The 20,057-nt window shown below is 40.6% G+C and overlaps 1 protein-coding gene across 5 annotated transcripts in view; it reads right to left on the reverse strand.

Moving 5' to 3' along the window:
* Positions 1-20,001, reverse strand: part of MIS18BP1 (MIS18 binding protein 1) — a 45,318-nt gene extending 25,317 nt beyond the window's left edge. Inside the window, exons 1-8 of one of the 5 annotated variants that reach the window (XM_039538175.1) lie at positions 19,975-20,001; positions 18,344-19,148; positions 16,395-16,520; positions 14,621-15,135; positions 13,157-13,233; positions 10,394-10,524; positions 6,320-6,410; positions 5,625-5,773 (exon numbers count right to left, since the gene is read on the reverse strand). In XM_039538175.1, the coding sequence (XP_039394109.1) occupies positions 5,625-5,773; positions 6,320-6,410; positions 10,394-10,524; positions 13,157-13,233; positions 14,621-15,135; positions 16,395-16,520; positions 18,344-19,010 (1,756 nt within the window). In that variant the 5' untranslated portion in view covers positions 19,011-19,148; positions 19,975-20,001. Of the gene's footprint in view, positions 1-5,624; positions 5,774-6,319; positions 6,411-10,393; positions 10,525-13,156; positions 13,234-14,620; positions 15,136-16,394; positions 16,521-18,160; positions 18,318-18,343; positions 19,821-19,974 lie in introns of those variants that run through there. The other 4 variants (XM_039538174.1, XM_039538176.1, XM_039538177.1 and 1 more) reach the window with 4 other exon arrangements.
* Between the last annotated feature and the right edge of the window lie 56 nt (positions 20,002-20,057).

Consider the following 20,057-nt stretch of genomic DNA (forward strand, 5'->3'; position numbering starts at 1 on the left):
CCTGTATGCCATGTGTGTGTTTTGTGTCTATGTTGTGTGTGTCACGTGACTATTTTTTTTTAAATTATTTTTATTTTGTTGCAACAAAAGTCAATTTTATACCCTTTCAAAAATATATATGAGATGTGGTACCACACTATTTTAAAATCATGGTTGGGGTATAATCACAGTATTATTAGCACCAACTTTTTGTGAAAAGTTCAAAAAGGTTTCAGTTACAAATATATGTACATATATTTTTGCCTCAACAAATAATGCAATTGCAAACAAAAAGAATTCTCTTTTATCAATCACAGTTTTGTTTTTTAAGTTTTTTTTAAAATTGTTATTCAAAGAAAAAAAATGTAAGGGGAAACCTCAACATTAAGGTAAAGATAATACTAAAAAAAGTCAATTTCTTGTTTGGGCTTTTTATAAACTTGTTTGCACTTTTAAATATAGTTATAAGAATGTCATAACCAAGATGTTTTAAAATAACAATTTATGCATAAAGGTAACCAAACAATTTTAACAGGTTTTAACATTTTCAACAGGTTTCCACCTTTGGCTCCCAAACATGGCAAAGCATCATAAAAGTATACCCTCAAATACCCTCAAAGTATTTGCATGTATCTGTATTTAAAATTTATTTTGGTTTAATTTTATAGTTGGTTTAATTTTATATGCTTTTCTTTTGTTATGTTATGTTAATGGGAAGCAATGGTTGTTAAGGTTTGTGCTTCTAAACAGTTAACAAGAGTGAAATTGGTATATCAAGCAAATTAACTCTAAAAAGCTTGTTAAAATTATGTTACTAACTCTTTTGCTGAAACAAAGTGTTCAGCAAAGGAAAGTAATATACCTTCTTATGGAAGATTGTGAACATTTATTGTAGCCATTAAGCATTACATTTAGTATTAAATATTAGTAATGCACCCCAAATGAAAATGAATGTCTATACAACAATTGCAAAAGTATAGCTTGTGTTATAAAAGACTTGGTCCCTATTACATTGTTCTTATTACATTGTAAACAAACTAAGTTAAAACTATGTATTAAGTTTGGGTTACTGAAAAGCAAACAAAAAACTTTATGTTAACTAACAAAAGTTGTTTAAGTTGCATCCCACAGACACCAGAAAATATCACACCCTGAAGACACCAGTTCATATCTGAATACAGTGAAGAAACCCCCAAGCATCAAGAAAAGAAAAATGAAGTGTTTTATAAATAAGAGACTGGTCAATTACACCTCTATCTACAATATATGGACACTTAATTTAACAATCAGCTAAAAACCACTAGCTGGACCAAAAAAAACTGTCATGTAATTTTAACTTGGTTATTGTGTAAAAACAACTGTACTGCTGTATTATTGCTGTACTACTGCATTATCACTGTACTGCTGTATTATTGCTGTATTGTATGATTGATGTATAATATGTACAATATGTATAACCTTACTAAATTGTTTAACCAACACACAGGTACAATCAACAAACGAATAGCAGCAAACAACATGAAGACAAGGAAAAAACAAATTGGTAAAGAAACTAAGTTACTATGTAACTACAAATTGGGTAAACAAATTGCCTGTTAGTACCAGTCATAATTTGGGTCAGTAACACTGCATCCTAACTGAGGCACATGTTATTCAAAACAATCTTGTTCAGTGTCTGGGTACCAATATTAAATCCAGACACAGCAATATTTGATAAATTGGTTACTGTCCATTCAGTAGGTTATCTGGAAGACGGCATCCACAAAAAACAACTGGATCTACATCAACCAATGGAACAGAGAAGCTACCCACTTCTGTTTCCTGCCCAGTAAAGCTGAACAGAGGGTGACAACCAGCTTTAAGGCTAACCTATAACATGAATGGACAGTACTGTGTAGTAACTAATTACAATATATTTATATATAAAGGCCTCAGTGGTAGTGTCACTACTCCAAATTTCTGTTTTATTTCTCATATACATAGCACTGTGGGACACACTATCATAATCCCTATCCCAGTATTTCAAAACACTCAGCCTACTACTAATGATGAGATAGGTGATAACTGAAATTGCCCTAATAAGAGTGTGTTTCTATCTGTGTCACCAAAGTAAAAGGGCCAGACTACACCAGCAAATTGGAAAAACATGGTTATGCTTGGATATAAGGTGGTGTCATATGTACACATACATACTATACATATATGCCCATACACGCTACAAATATATATGCTATAATCATATAATTTATATATATTAATTATTTGGGAGTGCCTCTAAGGCTCAATCATAATACTACCTTTATATTTTACATTTACATTTACATTTGTATGGTCTCACGAGGCCCTCAATAAAACACCAGAAAGGCTACTAACCCCCATGTATCCAAGGTCCCGGGCCTAACATTCCCAGGCCCACCATAAGGGACAAAAAATAATTGGATAATGAAAACTGTCTGCCAGTCATACGAGGGAATGTGCAGACTAAAAAGACAGATGGGGCATGAGTGTATGGATGGTAAAATAAGGTAACCACATAACAGTGTTTAGCCCACTGGGTTATCTTTAGTCCGTACATTATGCTTTTCCGGGACGATGGGTAAACATCCTCCCCATAAAAAGACAAAAAGCGGGGGAATGTAGTAAGTGCAGGCCCTGATAAAGGCCCAGTATGAGGCCTGAGGCCTGAACTAAAGTAATGGTCAAGACTTTGCTAACATAAAGCAAAGTTAAGCTGTGAGCCGGAAGTAGGCCCTGCTCACAGAAGCTGGCATGAAAAGGGCTGATGCTGCATAAACATATATTCACCTAGCACAAACACAGCACTAGAACACACTATACTGAAACATTCCATAGATAACAGGAGGACAGGCCGACCCATCCCAATGACAGGGGCAAAAGGGTAAAATGATGGATAGAGTTGTTTTGATCAAACCAACATGTACAAGGTAGAAGGCGGCACCTTAATACGTAGAGGGGTTGTACCTTGCTACGTAGAGGGGTTGCACCTCAATACGTCAGGTGTGATGTGTAACTTGTTTGTATCTGTGTATAAGAATGCATCCTTGGGGAGGTGTCTTTGTCCGGCCGAAGGGGGAGTGGAAAGTCCCGCCACTGAGACGGTCCATTGCCAAGAGGCACTCTCTCGCAGTACGCCCGGTAGACTAAGTAATCTACGGGGACCCTGCAAGGGTGTCCGAGGTCGCAATAAACCTAGCCGACGTGGCTTTGCATCTTACTGGACTCTGTGGTTATTGGGGGTTCTCGTCGGGTCTGCTGCGTCAGCTATCTGCGCAGAGCTGGGGCAGCAAACAGAGGGAACTCACGCACGCAGCCGAGTGATATCAACAAGGAGAAAGCAGAGCACCATACCGGTACCACTCTGACAACAACAGGCATAAATTAAAGTTTGCAAGTTCAGAATACTACATTTATAGAAGAACATAAAAATATACTTTAAAACATAAAAACATGATTGGTCCTGCTTCGAGCAGGGGGTTGGACTAGATGCTCTCCTAAGGTCTCTTCCAACCCTGATATTCTATGATTCTATGATAAGAAAGGCCATACTGGGTCAGACCAAAGGTCCATCTAGCCCAGTATCCTGTCTTCTGACAGTGGACAATGCCAGCTGCCCCAGAGGAAATGAACAGAACAGGTAATCATCAAGTGATTCATCCCGTCTCCCATTCCCTGCTTCTGGCAAACAGAGGCTAGGGACACCATCTCTGCCCATCCTGGCTAATAGCCATTGATAGACCTATGCTCCATGAATGTATCTAGTTTTTTTTAACCCTGTTACAGTCTTGGCCTTCACAACATCCCCTTGCAATGAGATCCACAGTTTGACTGTGTGTTGTGTGAAAAAAATACTTCCATTTGTTTTAAACCTGCTCCCTATTAATTTCATTTGGTGACCCCTAGTTCTTGTGTTATGAGGAGTAACTTCCTTATGTACTTTCACCACACCAGTCATGATTTTGTAGACTTCTATCACATCCCCCCGTAGTCGTCTCTTTTCCAAGCTGAAAAGTCCCAGTCTTCTTATTCTCTCTCTCTATATGGAAGCTGTTCCATACCCCTAATCATTTTTGTTGGCCTTTTCTGAACCTTTTCCAATTCCAATCTATCTTTTTTGAGATTGGGCAACCACATCTGCATGCGGTACTCAAGATATGAGTGTACGAGGAATTTATATAGCAGCAATATGATATTTTCTGTCTTATTATTTATCCCTTTCTTAATGATCCTCAACATTCTGTTTGCTTTTTTGACTGCCGCTGTACACTAAGTGGATATTTTCAGAGAACTATCCACTATGACTCCAAGATCTTTCTTGAGTTGTTACAGCTAACTTAGACCCCATCATTTTATATGTATAATTGGGATTATGTTTTCCAATGTGCATTTGCATTTATCAACATTGAATTTCATCTGCCATTTTGTAGCCCAGTCACCCAGTTTTGTATTGATTTACATGAAAATGATGCTCACAGAAAAGTGAATATCTAAATCAAGAAATTACCATTCTTAGTTTTAAAAGCAGACAAGTCAAAAACCCATGTAACTTAGTGTGATTGAAGTATTATAGTAATTTTTTCCCCCCCAGCAACCAAATTTGTGTTCTGAAGTCTTTTGACTTTGTGACCTAATTCAGAGAGTAATGATACACAAAGATCGTATAGGAAAGTGGTGGTAAGTGGAATTAGCCAAAGAAAAGTTTAGACTTTGAATCTATTCCCAAGTATACAATCAATCAATTGTATGGAAGGACACTGGAAAGAGTACAAATGTGCAGATGATACAAAAATGAAGTCTGGATAAAGAGATAATGAATAATTAAATCTGATGAAAGACTTTTGGAGCATCATATCATAAGAAGGATATTCAGGAACTGACAGAGGTGCAAAGAGTAATTAAGATATGGTGCCCCTAGAATTAGGAAAACTAGGCTTGAACTAAGAAAGAGAGGTGGATAAGGGGAAACAATATATAGGGTTATAAAACTGTTAACATTTCAGAGAAAACCTGTCATAACTGTTCATACAGTGTAGTTGTAGCCATGCCAGTCCCAGGTTATTAGGAGACACAAGGTGGGTGAGGTAATATCTTCTACTGGACCAACTAAAAGATATTTCCTCACCCACCTCATATGTCCAGTAACAGTTCATAACAATTAACAGGTTCAGACAGAAGTCAGCACAAAACGGAGGCTGTGAGAGAGAGGTCTATGCATTAAGGGAGATTAAGAGAAATATTTTAAAGAAGAGAATTTGGAATGGCTGCGAGCAACAGGAATTTTAATTGGGAATGTACTCATTTTATAAAAGGGAGTAAAATAAAAATTTACAAGGAAGTTACCCTCTAGCAACCTTTCATTCCCTGTATGTGGATGCATCACATAGCCTAAGTTATTCAACACAAACCAATGTTGATGTTTCATTCCCCACAAACTGTGGGTTAAATTTGTCCCTTCATAGAACATTGAGCTTTATTGTGAGAAAGAAATGCCACAACAATTGGGAAAAAACCACCTCACGCTGTGACAATTCTAAAAATGAGAAATATTAAGAAAAAGTCAGTCATTTAACCATTTAAACTACTATCAATTTTGAACAAAAAAGTGGGGGTGGAGGGGAAGTACTCACATCTGTTATCATTCAATGCTACTTCATAAGTGGCGTTTTGTGTTCGAGATTGTTTTTTTAAGTCTCCTGTTACCCCCTCTTCTTCCAACATATCCACTTCCACAGAACTGATTTTTTCATTGCCAGCCTCATCAGTATCTTGTTTCTTCCTAATTTTTTGAAGTTTAAGAAAAAAAATAGGAAACCAAAATTGGTCACTGCTTAATATTGCTTAGTTGTTATTAAAGAACTTCAGCTGAAATACTATTTTACACCATTCGAACACAAAAAACTCACAAATGAAAAGCCTTGTACACTATTCTTCCCCTGTCCCCACAACCCCATGCCACTGTATTAATGCAGCTGCACTGATTAAAACCCCTAATGTAAATAAACTACACCAGAAGCCAAGCCAGTGCAAGTCCTCCTGCATCAGTGCAATGGGTATACATGGAGTACCACTGTAGATAAATCAGTGTAGCTGCACTGGTTTCTCTTTCACTTACACACTTGCATGCGCACACACACAGAGTAGACAAAGCCTGCTAAACTTTATTTTCCATCTAACACATTGGTTACTAAGAATTTACTTAGAACTTGGTCTAAATACACATCTATTGAACCTCAGTTGTACTATGACATATTTTAAAAAAACAAATATTCACTCTACGCTATTAAATTAGCACTGAGCAAAATAAAGGCCTACCAAAAGTTACCTCTTTAGTTCCTCAAGAAAATTCTCAACATATTGTTTCCATTGTTCTGGAAATCCAAATGTAAACTTCTTGATGAATTTGTATGGAAATCCTGTTTGAAACAAAGGAGAGCTTTAATAATGGCTAACATTTTAACAGCACACTGTACTTTCTACTGCGTTTTCCCCCCTTTCACAGTAAGAATGAATGAAATTTGAATACTGAATTTGGTTCACTGATAGCAGTACATAAGTTGTAGTACATTACATGTGACAGTGGAACCTCAAAGATACAAACACCAGAGTTATGGACTTTCCGGTCAACCAGACACCATGTGAAACCGCAAGTCCTCAATCAGGCAGCAGCACAGAACAAAAAACAAAACAAAACATTCCCCACGAATGCTGTATTGCCTAGGGGCTTTATTCACCCCCGGGGGGGGGGAGAGGGTTGGGGCTGCAGCCATGTGGACGGGGGAGGGGTTCAGGGCTCTGGGCGGACTTGGGGCTTCTGACCCTCAGGAGCACAGGGCTCGAGGCTTCAACCCTGCAGCTCTGTTCCCAGCTTCAGCCCCACGGGGGGTACTGGGGCTCTAGCTACGAGGGAAGTGCCAGTTTCAGCCCCAGCGCTCCCACTGAAGCTAAAGCCCCGATCACTGACATAGCCCCGGAGCCCTGGCACCCTCTCCCCACACCTTGCGGCTGCAGCCCCGAACATCCCCCACTACCCTGAGCCCTGACGCCACCCACCCACCCCACCCTCCGGCTGCAGCCCCGAGCTGCCCACACACACACACACACACTCCGGAGCCCTTGCACTCCCATTTCAGAGTTACGGACAACCTCCATTCCCAAGGTGTCCATAACTTTGAGGGTCTACTGTATATAGAAAAAAGAACAGTAGTCAATTCCCTGCCCCCCTCCCCCAAGAAACAGAAATAAACATGTAGTCAATTATTTCAGTGACTTTTAATTAATTCACAGAAGGGCAAACTGCTAAGTTGAATACTGAAAATACTACCATATGAATGGGTGAAAGTCAATTTAATTTAAAGCTACTCTGCATGCAGCTGGCAGCACTCTGGATGTAGTGTTTGGAAATGGGTTGGAGGTTAGGGACGTAATCACTGCATCCATGACATAGGATAACCATTACACTTTGGCAGTTGTCCATGACTGTTTATGCAGTGGCCAGTAAATGCTGTCTTCCCTCGAGTCACCCTAACAGGTCATTTAGCATACAGAAGACTTGTGATGGATAAAGTGAGTGGAAGAATGATTAGAGCACTGGGGGGCAGAGATCCCCACCTGAGTTCAATCAACTGGAATATAAAGACATTTAAACACAAGTGTTGGGGCTCTTTCATACCATTTGCATAGCAATATATAGTTGAACCATTTCTGATAGTGTGGCTAATCTGAACTGTCTACATTTGGACATGGAATAGAGCTTCCCTCACTGCACTTCCAAAGAGTGTCAGATTTTTAAGGCCAGAAGGGGCCATTAGATCGCCTAGTATGGCCTACTGTATATATCACAGGCCAAAGAATTTGACCCAGTTACCCCTTTATGGAGCCCGATAACTTCCGTCTGACTGAAGCTTATCTTCCACAAAGGCATCCAGTCTTGATTTGAAGACATCATTATGGTCAATTCCACTGATGCTGTAGAAGTTACCAGTGTCACTAAGAGACTGGGTTTGAATTGGGGTTAGCTGGCTGAGGTTTAACATGGACAAGGCAGAGAGTGCACCGCTGGGTAGAAGAAGCATTAGATAAAATGATGTATGCTCCACTAACTGAAAGTGTGTGGCCACTATTTGTGAATCAGGTTTACAATTCAGGGGGTTTATTAGGCATGGCTGCTATTAGATTCGCAGGAAGAATATGTTGATCAAGGAGTGCATTTTTCCCCCATCTGTACTCAGCGAGGGAAACTTTTTTTTATTATTATTAATAATAATAAAAAGGGATTTGGACCTTTTCATGCTTATCTGAGCCTTTGTCACCTCTGTAATATTCTCTGCTTGGGGCCTCAAGAGAATCTGAGAAGCTGAAGCTAGTACAGAATATGGCAACTTGCTTATTAAGTGGAGCTTTATTCTACTGAAACACACTGCAGTTGTGTGCTTCTGAGTGGAATTCAAAGTGCTGGCACAGACCTTTAAAGCTCTAAATGGTTTAGGTCCAGGTTACCTAATAGGCTACGTTTCTCCCCAAGCCATACTGCCATCTTGATAGAAGAAGGGGTTTCTGGCAAGACACTCTCAATGAGGTGTCTAACTTCAGAATTCACTCCTCACCCAAGCCTGCCACAGCCCACATTTCTTAGCCTCCTGGACATACTGAAAAACTCATTCATCCTCAGAGGATAGAATGCAGGTATTTAAATGATGGAGCTGAATCAGATTAGGATTGGATGGGCAGAGAACTGGACTTAACCTGCCTAAATGTTATTTTCTTCCCACCCGTGGGCCATTATCAATTTTAAGTCTTGTAAGTAGTCCTAGAACTCAGAATAGGTATCTGTATTATCTCGGATTTATAAATCAAAATAGGTTACAAATACAGACAGTATATTCTCTCTCAGCTGCTTGGCTAGCTGGTTCTTGCTCCCATGCTCAGGATCTAAGTGATCACCATAACTGGGGTCAGGAAGGAATTTCCCCCTAGGTCAGATTGGCAGTAACCTTGGGGGGGTTTCGCATCCTCTGCACCATATGGGTGCAGGTCACTTGCCAGAATTATCTGGGACTCTTTCATTTAATCATTCCCCTGCCATTGCAGGGACCTTGATCACTGGTGCACCTGGGTCTAGTCTCCTGTTGGTCTCATTTACTTTGGTCTCATTTCCATTGCTGGGTGGTTTTGGCAACCTGTTATATATAGCTCAGACTAGATGATCTAAAAGTCCCTTCTGGTCTTAAACTGAAGGACTATGTGTATTTGTTTTGACATATGAAGCCCTAAATGAGCTGGGGTTCTATCATAGATACTGCCTCCCATCCCTGCAATATCTTGGCAGCTGTGATCATCAGAGGCACTTGGACTAATAATTATCTAGTATAACTGACAGGGGGCTGGCAGCAGGATGTTTCGGGAGTTCACTTCACATCTTGGTTAACCCAAGCCTGGATCTGATGACTTTTAGGACATGCTGTAAGATTAACCTATTGTCCCAGACTTTTGTGTGTGTGTATACATATTTTAAGAGGGGTTGAGTGAGGATTTTGAGAGGGAGGGGGACTATAAGATAGGGCATCATGGCTGGATGAAAAGGTTTGCTGGAGAGTCATTACCCATTCATTTTTAAAGTATAGGTATTACTCTCAGAGAAAAAGAAAACACTTAAGTTATTTAACTTGTGTGTGCTGTGAATGAATTTCCCTAAAAATCCCATGTTCAAAAAGAAATTGACAGAATCTGAAAAGGAAAATTCTATGCAAGTTATCATATTCCCACTGATATGAAAGATAAACATTTACTAAATCAAACTATAAAGGCACATTTGTGAAAGCTATTGGGTCTACTATAGGACTGTTTTTAAAGTAGTGTTTCATGCTATGTTACTCATCTAGTAATTAATCATTTAAAGACGAACTGAAAATAATGTAGTTTTCATATTTTATCTTTAACAATATGCATACAATTATTTTATGATTAAGGCCCTATGATCCATTTAACCCATAAAACCTCAAAAAAACCAATAAACTTCCAAATTATAAAAAGGGAAATTTTGCAAAATCAGGCAATTTAAACAAAACAAATCTGTCTGATATACCTATTAGCTAGTTCCATGCTCCAAGCTGGGTTTCCTAGTGGCTGCAATATCACAATGGAGCAGATGCCAGCAGGAATGTACAGCAAAGGATTTAAAAAGCAGAGGACAGAAGTCAGTTTTGCAGTATGTGCTGAATATCCCACTGCGTCCAACTGGCAGGGATATGCAGCATATATTGCTGAAGTTAATGTAGTCAATTTATTTGCTGATTACCTTTAACCTAGCCTTTGTTTGTATTTTACAGAAGAACTGTAACTCTGCCTTTATTTCTCTCACACACATCAGACATCTTAAATTTCAAATGAGTTTCCTTACCTTCTTTTCTCATGGAAACAGAGTCTATATTTCCTTGTAACAAGTAGATGCTGCCAGATATTGTTTTAACTTGGTTGGATGCCATGCGTTCCACAACTGCATTACTATGCCAGTTCAGTTCTTTCATATCTCTGAAGCGACAGAATAAATAGAAATAAGTTGTTCATTTTTGTTAGGGAAAATGATTAACAGTGGGGTTTCAAGTTCCAACAATGAGACTACCAAGATTCTGTATCAGACTTGTGTTTAAATATTTTCATTAATGATGCGGGAAAGGGAATGAACAGAGAAGCATCAAGATCAGTAGTGATACAAAATTATGGCCCAATCCAACTCTCACTGAAGTCAACAGAAGCCTTTCCATTGACTTGAATGAGTACTGATTCAGGCCATTATTTAGCACAGTCAAGATTTTGAAAGACTGAGGAACTCCAGAGGGATCTAACAAAGTTAAGCGAATTGGGAGTGCAATGGAAGAAGAAATTTAATATTGACAAATGCAACGTGATAAACAGGGAAATGAATAAGGTAAACTACTCAAATACATTATTGTTCTAAATCAACTGTAACGGCTCAGGAGGAGAAGAATTCAGATGCTATTCTGAACAGTTCAGTGAAAACAGCTGCTCTATTCACAAAAAAACCCAACTGCTAGAATGTATAAAGAATGGAGTTTGAAAATACTGTAAATCTATGCCAAGATTTAAGTTAATGGTATGCCCTCCCCTGGAATACTGTACTTGGTCCTGGTCAGCACATTTCAAAAAGTTACAGTAGAATAAAAAGGGTCTCAAGACAGGAAACAAAGTGAGGAGAAACAGTGAAATTCTTTTATATAAGAAGAAATTCAAAAAATTAGGACTGGTGACATTGTACCAATGGGTTTCGAGAAGTTAAGTAAGGAGCTCTAATTTACCCTCTCAGAATAAGAATAAGGCAATATACAATGAAATCACAAGGCAACATATTTCAGACCAACTAAAACCTTTCGTTGTAAGTTGTCTGAGGTGTTTAAAAAAAATTCACAACATGTGGAATTCACTGCTACAAGATATCACTGAATACCAGAGCACAGTTAACAGGAGTAAAAAATGAATTGTGTGTTTACCAGGTATGGATAATGAGGACATCCACAGTTATGTAAGACAGTTTAAAAGACAAGGACCATAAACCCTCACACATAGAACCAGATCCTGGACAGGTTGTAAGTATTAAGGGCACAGGAGAGGGCAGCTGGTTATTATTTTCATAGTCACCCCTGAATCAAGATATTGATGCACAGTCAAGCTGGAAGGGCACATCCAGTGGGGTCCCACATGGATCAGTTCAGGGTCTAGTTTTGCTCAATATTTTCATCAATAATTTAGTTAATGGCATAGAGAGTAAAGTTTGCAGATCATACCAAGCTGAGAGGGGTTGCAAGTGCTTTGGAGAATAGGATTAAAATTCAAAATGATCTGGAAAAGCTGGAGAAATGGTCTGAAGTAAATAGGATGAAATTGACTAAGGACAAATGCAAAGTACTCTACTTAGGAAGTAACAATCAGTTGTACATATACAAAATGGGAAATGCCTGCCTAGGAAGGTGTACTGCGGAAAGGGATCTGGGGGTCATAGTGGATCACAAACTAAATGAGTCAACAGTGTTACACTGTTGCAAAACAAGCAAACATCATTCTGGGGATGTATTACCAGGAGGTTGTAAGCAAGAAACAAGTAGTAATTCTTCTGCTCTACTCCGCATTGATATGGCCTCAACTGGAGCCTTGTGTGCATTTCTGGGCACCACATTTCAGGAAAGATGTGGACAGAGCAACAAAAATGACTAAAGGTCTAGAACACATGACTTATGAGGGAAGATTGAAAAAAAATGGGTTTATGTAGTCTGGAGAAGAGAAGACAGAGAACATATAACTTATTATGGACTTGAAAACTGTTGTTACGAGGAGGGAGAAAATTGTTCTCCTTAACTTCTGAGGATAGGACAAGAAACAATGGGCTTAAACTGCAGCAAGGGCAGTTTAGGTTGGACATTAGGAAAAACTTCCTAACTGTCAGGGTAGTTAAGCACCTCCGCATTGGACCCAGAGGGGGAAATGCCACTGCTTCCAGGAGCTGCTTGAGGTAAGCACCACCTGGAGCCTGCACACCCTCGTGCACTCCCAACCCCTCATCCCCAGCCCCACCCCATCATGCACCCCAACCCCCAATTTCATGACCATTCCTGGCCCACCAAACAATTTCCATACCCAGATGTGTCCCTTGGACCAAAAAGTTTGCCCAACCTGGTCTAGATAATACTTAGTCCTGCCCTGAGTGCAGGGGACTGGACTAGATCTCTTGAGGACCGTTCCAGTTCTACGATTCTATGATAGACTGGATAGCTAGTCCTTGAGATCTTTAGGTTATGTGGCTGAAATGCTCCCTTCTCTCAACACAGCAGAACAGGAGAGTGTACTTGGTATTAGCTTTCTTAGACTTAAGAGCATTGGGTCCATCCTCCAAACTCTCTCTGGTAAGTGGAGGGAGGCACAAGTTGGTGGGGGGCCATTGTCAGCAGGAGTAGCAGCCCTATGTAATGGTTAAACTGAGACAGACTAGTCTTTGATGCACGTGAGCCTTTCCAGATCCACTCAGCAGTCCTAAGTGGAGATGCCAGGATAGTGCATATTTGTGAAACTGAGATACAGAAATGAGAATAAAAAACTATGTTTTATGCCACAGAAATATGCAACTTTGATGAAGGAAAAAAACATCACTTACTTCCGTTTTCCTTCTACGCACACAGCAGTATTGTTGTTGATAACCTTAATCCTCCACTCACTTAGGCAGATTTTTGACTAAGTTAAAGAAAAACAGCATGCATTATAGGTACACTTATTATGCCCGTTATACAGCCATTAAAATAAAAAGCAAACTAAACATCCCTTAACCAGTAACTTTTAAGAAAACAAATGCTTTATAGTGTTTAAAACCAAGAATTCCTACATATATTAACAGTGAATTGACAAACTGAATACTCTCAGGAGATGAAAAAGTGACCAAATAACGCATTAATTTACTATTTCCAGTGCAGGTAGAGGTAAAGTTGAAAACAGTTGCCTCAAAATATTAAACAACTGAAAAATATGCACACATTTGACAGTAATTTAAAAATGAAAAAAAAACCCAAATATTTAAAAAAGTTAGGGGAGTTAGATTCCAAAACTTCTAGACAGTTAAAAACTGGAAACTCTTAAAGGTTCCAACACCAACTCTTTCCCCACACCTGTAATCCCTTATTGTTGGGAGAAATCCAATAGCTGACATGGAAGAGAGTTAAAGAGATTCCAGTTGTATTTACTGATTATACTATAGTAAAAACGCACAGCACAGGGAGTATCAGTAAACTCTCAGTGCATGCCTCAGGTGCAGACAATGGATCTGACAGCCTACTAAAGGCAGACCTTCAAGAGCCTTATCGCTTTTGGAAACTGGCTAGTAATTTTATATTGAACATTACACGTACATGCGCGCACACAGGATTTGGAGTTTTATTAAATGTATCATTCCATTATGAAAATTGTATTTATTAAAAACTCCTCTAACACTTAAATTAATTAACTACACACCTTTTCTTTATTATTTCTTTTCCTCCTTGCCTGATGTAATGGATTTAGGGGTTTTTGCCTTTTAAAATGTTAGACTTTGACCATAATCCTAGAATCTGATGCACTAATGCAGACCTCTGGGCTCAGAATCCCACACAGGATTGATTGCTTTGGCTGCAAAAGCAGTAAAAAAGTGTAGTGATGTCTGCTCCAGATCCCTTGCCTGTAGTGTCTATCCCCCATCTCTCTCTTTCAAGGTTTTTCTCTCCATTCAATTAGAATGTTCTAATGTTTAATATTAAATAGATATTAAACAACAAAAGCTGGGAATAAATACCAATTTTTAGTTTAGAGTTTTGTTGGTTTTTTTTTTAAGTGTTATTTCTGTTTCTTCTACCACCATTTTTAAGCATAAACAAGTTTGATCACGAGGCCCAGTCTCTGATCAAATAGTTGCAGGATTGACAGCCTGCAAATATTCCAAAGGACACATAAGAAGCTTGAATTCCACAGGATACATACATATTTATACTTATTTACTGCTATATATGACGAAAAAATAAATACCACTAGTTGTAGCAAATCTGAAGGAACTTTTCTATACAAAATCCTTCCACAAAGGAACCAACTTTCCCACCTGTTTATTTTCATTGCCATCATTTTTATCTATGTGAGATGTGCTTGAGGTGGCCTTACAATCTCCTTCTTTTGGTTTTTGTTTTCTTGGTATGTGGACCTTTGGAGAAGAAAACATAATACTGCAGAAGCACTGTGTGGGCCTCTGAGGGTCAGTCTCAGATTTTTTCTCTACTCCTTGAGCTGTTTTCCAGGTTCTCTCTTGTAATAGTCTTCCTTCTCGATGAGGACTGGCATATATTGTTTCTCCACTTCCATACCTTTCTGCTAACCGAGCCCCAGTTTTAGAAGGGTCAGAGTTTGTGTTCACAGAATCAATCATAGTATTTTGAGACATTTCATCATCAGCATCAATTGGCTCCACAAGAAAAACATCATCCTGACTGTTGCTGGTATTGTTAACTGTACATTCTCTATTAAAGTTACTGACTGGTTTGGCAAAATCAGATTTGATTAAGGGCTTGTTCACGATTGTTGAAGAAATGCTTTGCTTGATTTGGTTTGACAATGCAGGATCTGCCCAATTAAAAAAATAAATAAATTCAGGCAAAGCAACTCATGTTATTTCAAGAAAAGTAAACCTGTATTCATAAAACCAGAAATCTGATTCTATTACAATGAATCTTGAGTAGAAACTACAGCTCCCCCTCCCCTCCCCGCCTCCAATCAGCTGGCACAATGATTTCCACATATCACAAGACCAGCAACTCAGCTGCTATATTTCCAGATGAAAGCAGCCTTTCAATCTCGTACATTGCATGGTGGAGCTGGCCCATGCATGAGCTCCAAGACAGACTTCTGCTGCTAAAGGCCACTTCAACCTTCCTCACCTGCTGTCCTTACCAAACTGCTCCTAAGCTGGTAGTGATGAACACAGAAGTCTGACATTTGTATGCAGAAGTATAGAGAGGCTCCAAGAACTTTTCTATCTGCCCACACAGACCTGAAGAAGAGCTCTATGTGGCTCAAAAACTTGTCTCTCTCACCAACAGAAGTTGGTCCTATAAGAGAGATTACCTCACCCATTTGCCCACACAGAAGCAGAATTTGGAGAGACAACACAGATGGGAATTTACATAGTACTGCTAGTATGGAGAAGTTTATATAGTAGGGAGAAGATAATACCAAGCTCCACAATTGGAATCAGATGTCATGAGAAATAATTTTATAAAAGAAACAAGATAAATGATACACCCACCCATCTCAAAATGAAGGATTGGTACAAATCTAGACAAATGTCCTGTGCAGGGGTTCTCATCCTTCTTCTTTTGAGCCCCTACCCCTGCCAAAAAAATTCCACAGCCCACCTGTTTTTCTGCATACCCAGTAGATTAAAAATTGGGGACAGCATTAGGGGGTACCAAGCAGAGCAACTGCCTGGGGCCCCACAATGTTAAGTTGCTCATCTTCCACTTGAGCCGTGAATGGCGGGGCAATGATAGGGAAGGGAAGAGGAGACACTGTACTCTAACTACAGAACACCCTCGCTATAATGCCCTTGATAATAACGAACCTTCGGCTATAATAAACCCAGTCCCTGGATGCCACCTCGAGTCCCATGGCTGCCCGCCCCTCCAGCTCCTGCAACTATCACAGTCAGCTGCCTTCCTTCCCTCCCCCCTGCCGGACTCTTTCGCTATAATGAACAAATGGCTTTGATCCCGATGGGGTTGTTATGGCAGGGGTGGATTGTATCTAAAATACCCACTAACGTAGAAACATAAGAAACAAGTTAAAGTTTTAAGAACCACTACCAGCACTGCCAAGAAAAGTACCTTTTTGCTGCTTCTGCACTTTCTGTTTTATGCGCAAGAAGAACTTTTGAGGAGATTCTGAAACCAGAGGGTCCAGAGCGAGGGAATCCAGATTTTTGTTTCGCACTATCTTGGTGCAATGCAGTGCTAAAAGAAAAATGTTCTCTTAAATTCAGGAAGTGAATAATAGCATAACAGAAATAGTTCGTATTCATTTAAAAATTACTAGACTAAATATACATTTCATAGAACATTAACTTCACAAATGAAAAAATACAGAATTCTCTTATTTCTTGTACACCTCTACCCCAATATAATGCTGTTCCCGGGAGCCAAAAATAATCTTACCACATTATAAGTGAAACTGCGTTATATCGAAGTTGCTTTGATCTGCTGGAGAGCACAGCCCCGCCCTCCCGGAGCGCTGCTTTACCACATTATATCCGAATTTGTGTTATATCAGATTGCGTTATATTGGGGTGGAGGTATATTTCAAAATTTAAAAAAAAACAAAAACACACCACCAGGATTTATATTAGCCATTTGTTCAAAGTGTGAGACTGTTTGATTAAAGTTTATTTTTTTGAAAAAATAAAGGGGAAGTGGGGCATGACAACAGACCCGATTTGGCTCACTCCTAATTCCCTCTACTTGCCAATATCAGAGTTGTCTTTTGGAGTAGGAAAGGGCAGTGCTTCTTATCTATAGCTAGGAACAGGCACAGTCTGGTGAGATACAGTTTCTCTCTTTTCTTGTTTTTGCCTCCCATCTTCTTCCCCTTTTGTCTTAGAGCTCTTCTCTACATGAGCAGTTCAGCTTTTAAAAGTACCAACATGAAATCCTGCCCCACTGATGTCAATGGGAGCTTTGTTATTGACTTCAGTGGGATCAGGCGTTCACTCCTAATAAGTAGTGCTCTTACTAACCCCCAATGGAACAGCAGATTTCAGCTAACAACCAAAACTGTTATTACTTCCGTTTAAAAAAATTCCACACCTTCAAAACAAACAAAAAAACCCTAAACATTAAGATGTCTGCAAATGAACATTTAAGGGAGCCAGCCAGTTCCTCTCTCTTCTTTGTCAAATGTGTACAAATGGGAAACTTTTGTACAGGCAAATTCAGTCATTTAAGTTTTCTATGCTTTTTTCTTCTGAGGCTAGAGCTCTTCCATGGACTTAATTACTCCAGCCCCAGCGAGCAATGGTAGCAACATCCATGGGAGAAGCTCTCTCACCAACATCACTCAGGCCTTGGCTACACTAGCACTTTACAGCGCTGCAACTTTCTCGCTCAGGGGTGTGAAAAAAACACCCCCCTGAGCACAGCAAGTTACAGCGCTGTAAAGTGCCAGTGTAAACGATGTCCCAGCGCTGGGAGCATGGCTCCCAGCGCTGTAAGCTAATCCCCTCCGGGAGGTGGAGTACCTGCAGTGCTGAGAGAGCTCTCCCCCAGCGCTGGCGCCGCGACCACACTCGCTATTCAAAGTTGGAGTTTTGAGTGTAGCCAAGCCCTCAGAGGGGTGGCTTATTTACACCCCTGTGTGATGGAACTTATACCGAGATAAGCTGTAGCCTGTACACAGCCTGAATACATACATCAAAAGGCTCAAAACTACTAGAACACTGTATGACAACAGTAGTCCCATACTGTTCATAAGACATTAAGATACTACAAACCATGTCACTCCCCCGAAGATATCACAGCACAGGGACAGCATGGGTATGTGAAGTACCCTCCACAGCAGCACACTCCCAGTACTAAAACCTTACAAAAGCATAACACACCTGATGGAATAGAAATCCATGACTGTGTGTACCGGTTGCTCCCTGAAGCTTGATCCATCCCCTCCATTCAGACACACAATCACTGTATTACAGTGATACAGATCAGACAGATACCACCATCATCCTTGCATTTTACTGGAGATGTAATATAACCAGGCATCTTGGAAATAAAATGCAACAAACCTTTCCCTGGTTGGATCTGTCTATCAGGTACCTTGCCAGCTCTTTGCTGGTTTTCTTCATCACTGGATTTTTTATCCTGTGTTCCCTGATGGACAAGTTTTGTAGCAGGAGTCAGGATCAAATTGCTGTTGTAATCTGTCCCTAACAATGTTCCCTTAGATGGCATTTGATGCTGCTTTTCATGGGATGCCTTGGCTTTCATTCTTTGGAAGATTTTTGCTGGAGATTCATGAGTTAAAGGATCACAAGCTTTGCGTTTCAGTAAATTTTTGTCTTTTAGTGGCAAGACCTGTTGCTGCTGGCAAGATGCAACTTGTACTGCTACAGTGTCAGAATCTGGCTTTATTTCACTGAGGTCAAGAAATTCTTTAACGTAAGTGCCATCTGTTATTAATGTGGACTGAAAAATACCTTCCCTTTTCTTGGAAGTTCCTGCCCCTCTTGCATGGTTTTCCTTGGAGTCACGTAAAGCTGAAGGGAGCACAGCTTCTTTTGTTGCAGAAGCAGTCAGACCAGCATCTTGAAATTTCACCAAATCTTTTAAAGGCGTAATAGTACCTGATGGTATGTTGCTCATTAAGATTGCCTGCAAAGGCATATCTCCTCTTCTGCTAGAAGAAATGTGAGATTTTGAAATCCTTGTATTTTTTAAAGGTGTAATAATCATCTTGTCAATGTTGACAACTATGTGTTGTGCTCCTACTGCAAAGTCATTAAAATGTGCATGTTTAGGTATAGTTTTTTAAATAAAGGAAGAAGGAACATGAATTCCACGGACTGTCGACTTTATTTCTTCAAATGTCAGCTAGAAAAAGAAACGTGGTGAAAACAAGTTGGTAGTTACATTTTCAGTGTTAGTGCTACATTTTAAAGTAAACTTCTGTTGTACATCAGTCAAGCTGAAGTGCTAGGTACAGACTGGCAGCCTGCTTGTTTCACAGCCAATTATTTAGTTTCAGAAAAGTGACACACAAACATAACACTCGCAGTACAGTGTACTTCAGCAACTGTATGTTCATGGGTTGCTCGGTTTACTAGATTAAGAATGTCTCCAAGAGCATCCTTCTAGACCCTTGACGTAAACAGGAGACTTCCCAGGTGATTTCAAGGAGAAGAGGATCAAGTCCCTTGGCTGTTTTCTAAAACTACAAGGCTCCAGCCTCTTCCCGGCTTCAGGAAACTGATGGGGAAAGCTCAGCCTGGGGCTTAGGAGTTCCCCACCCCCAGAGCCCTGTTAGCCATAGTCAATATCCAGGGCATCCGTGCAACGAGAGCTGGGGTTTCATGGGCGCCACAGAGCTCGTGTGCAGCGCCGAGCGCCGGCCACGAGAGACACAAAGCCCGGGAGTGAACAGCCGCCGCTGCTGACAGCAGGTGCCTGGTACAAGCGGTCACCCACCGCGGCTCGCCCCTAGCCCAGGCAACAGTGCGGGTCTAGCCCTGGGCGGGGCGGGGCGGAGCGGAGCGGAGCGGAGCGGACCGGGCCGAGCCGGACAGCCCCGCCGGCTTCCGCCCCTCCCCCGGGCGTCAGGGACGCGCCGGGCCCGGCCCGCGCTCACGACCGGGCCCGGCCCGCGCTCTGCCCTGTCACACCGCCACCCCTCCCCAAGCGCCCGGCCCGCCACACTCACCCGCTGCCTAGCTCGCGCCGCCGCCGCCTCTCTCTCCTCTGCGCCACGCGCGCGCGCGCGCAGCCGTTAGAAATTTTGAGTCC

The sequence above is a fragment of the Mauremys reevesii genome, linkage group 4, assembly GCF_016161935.1.
Source record: "Mauremys reevesii isolate NIE-2019 linkage group 4, ASM1616193v1, whole genome shotgun sequence".
NCBI classification, from domain to species: Eukaryota; Metazoa; Chordata; order Testudines; family Geoemydidae; genus Mauremys; species Mauremys reevesii.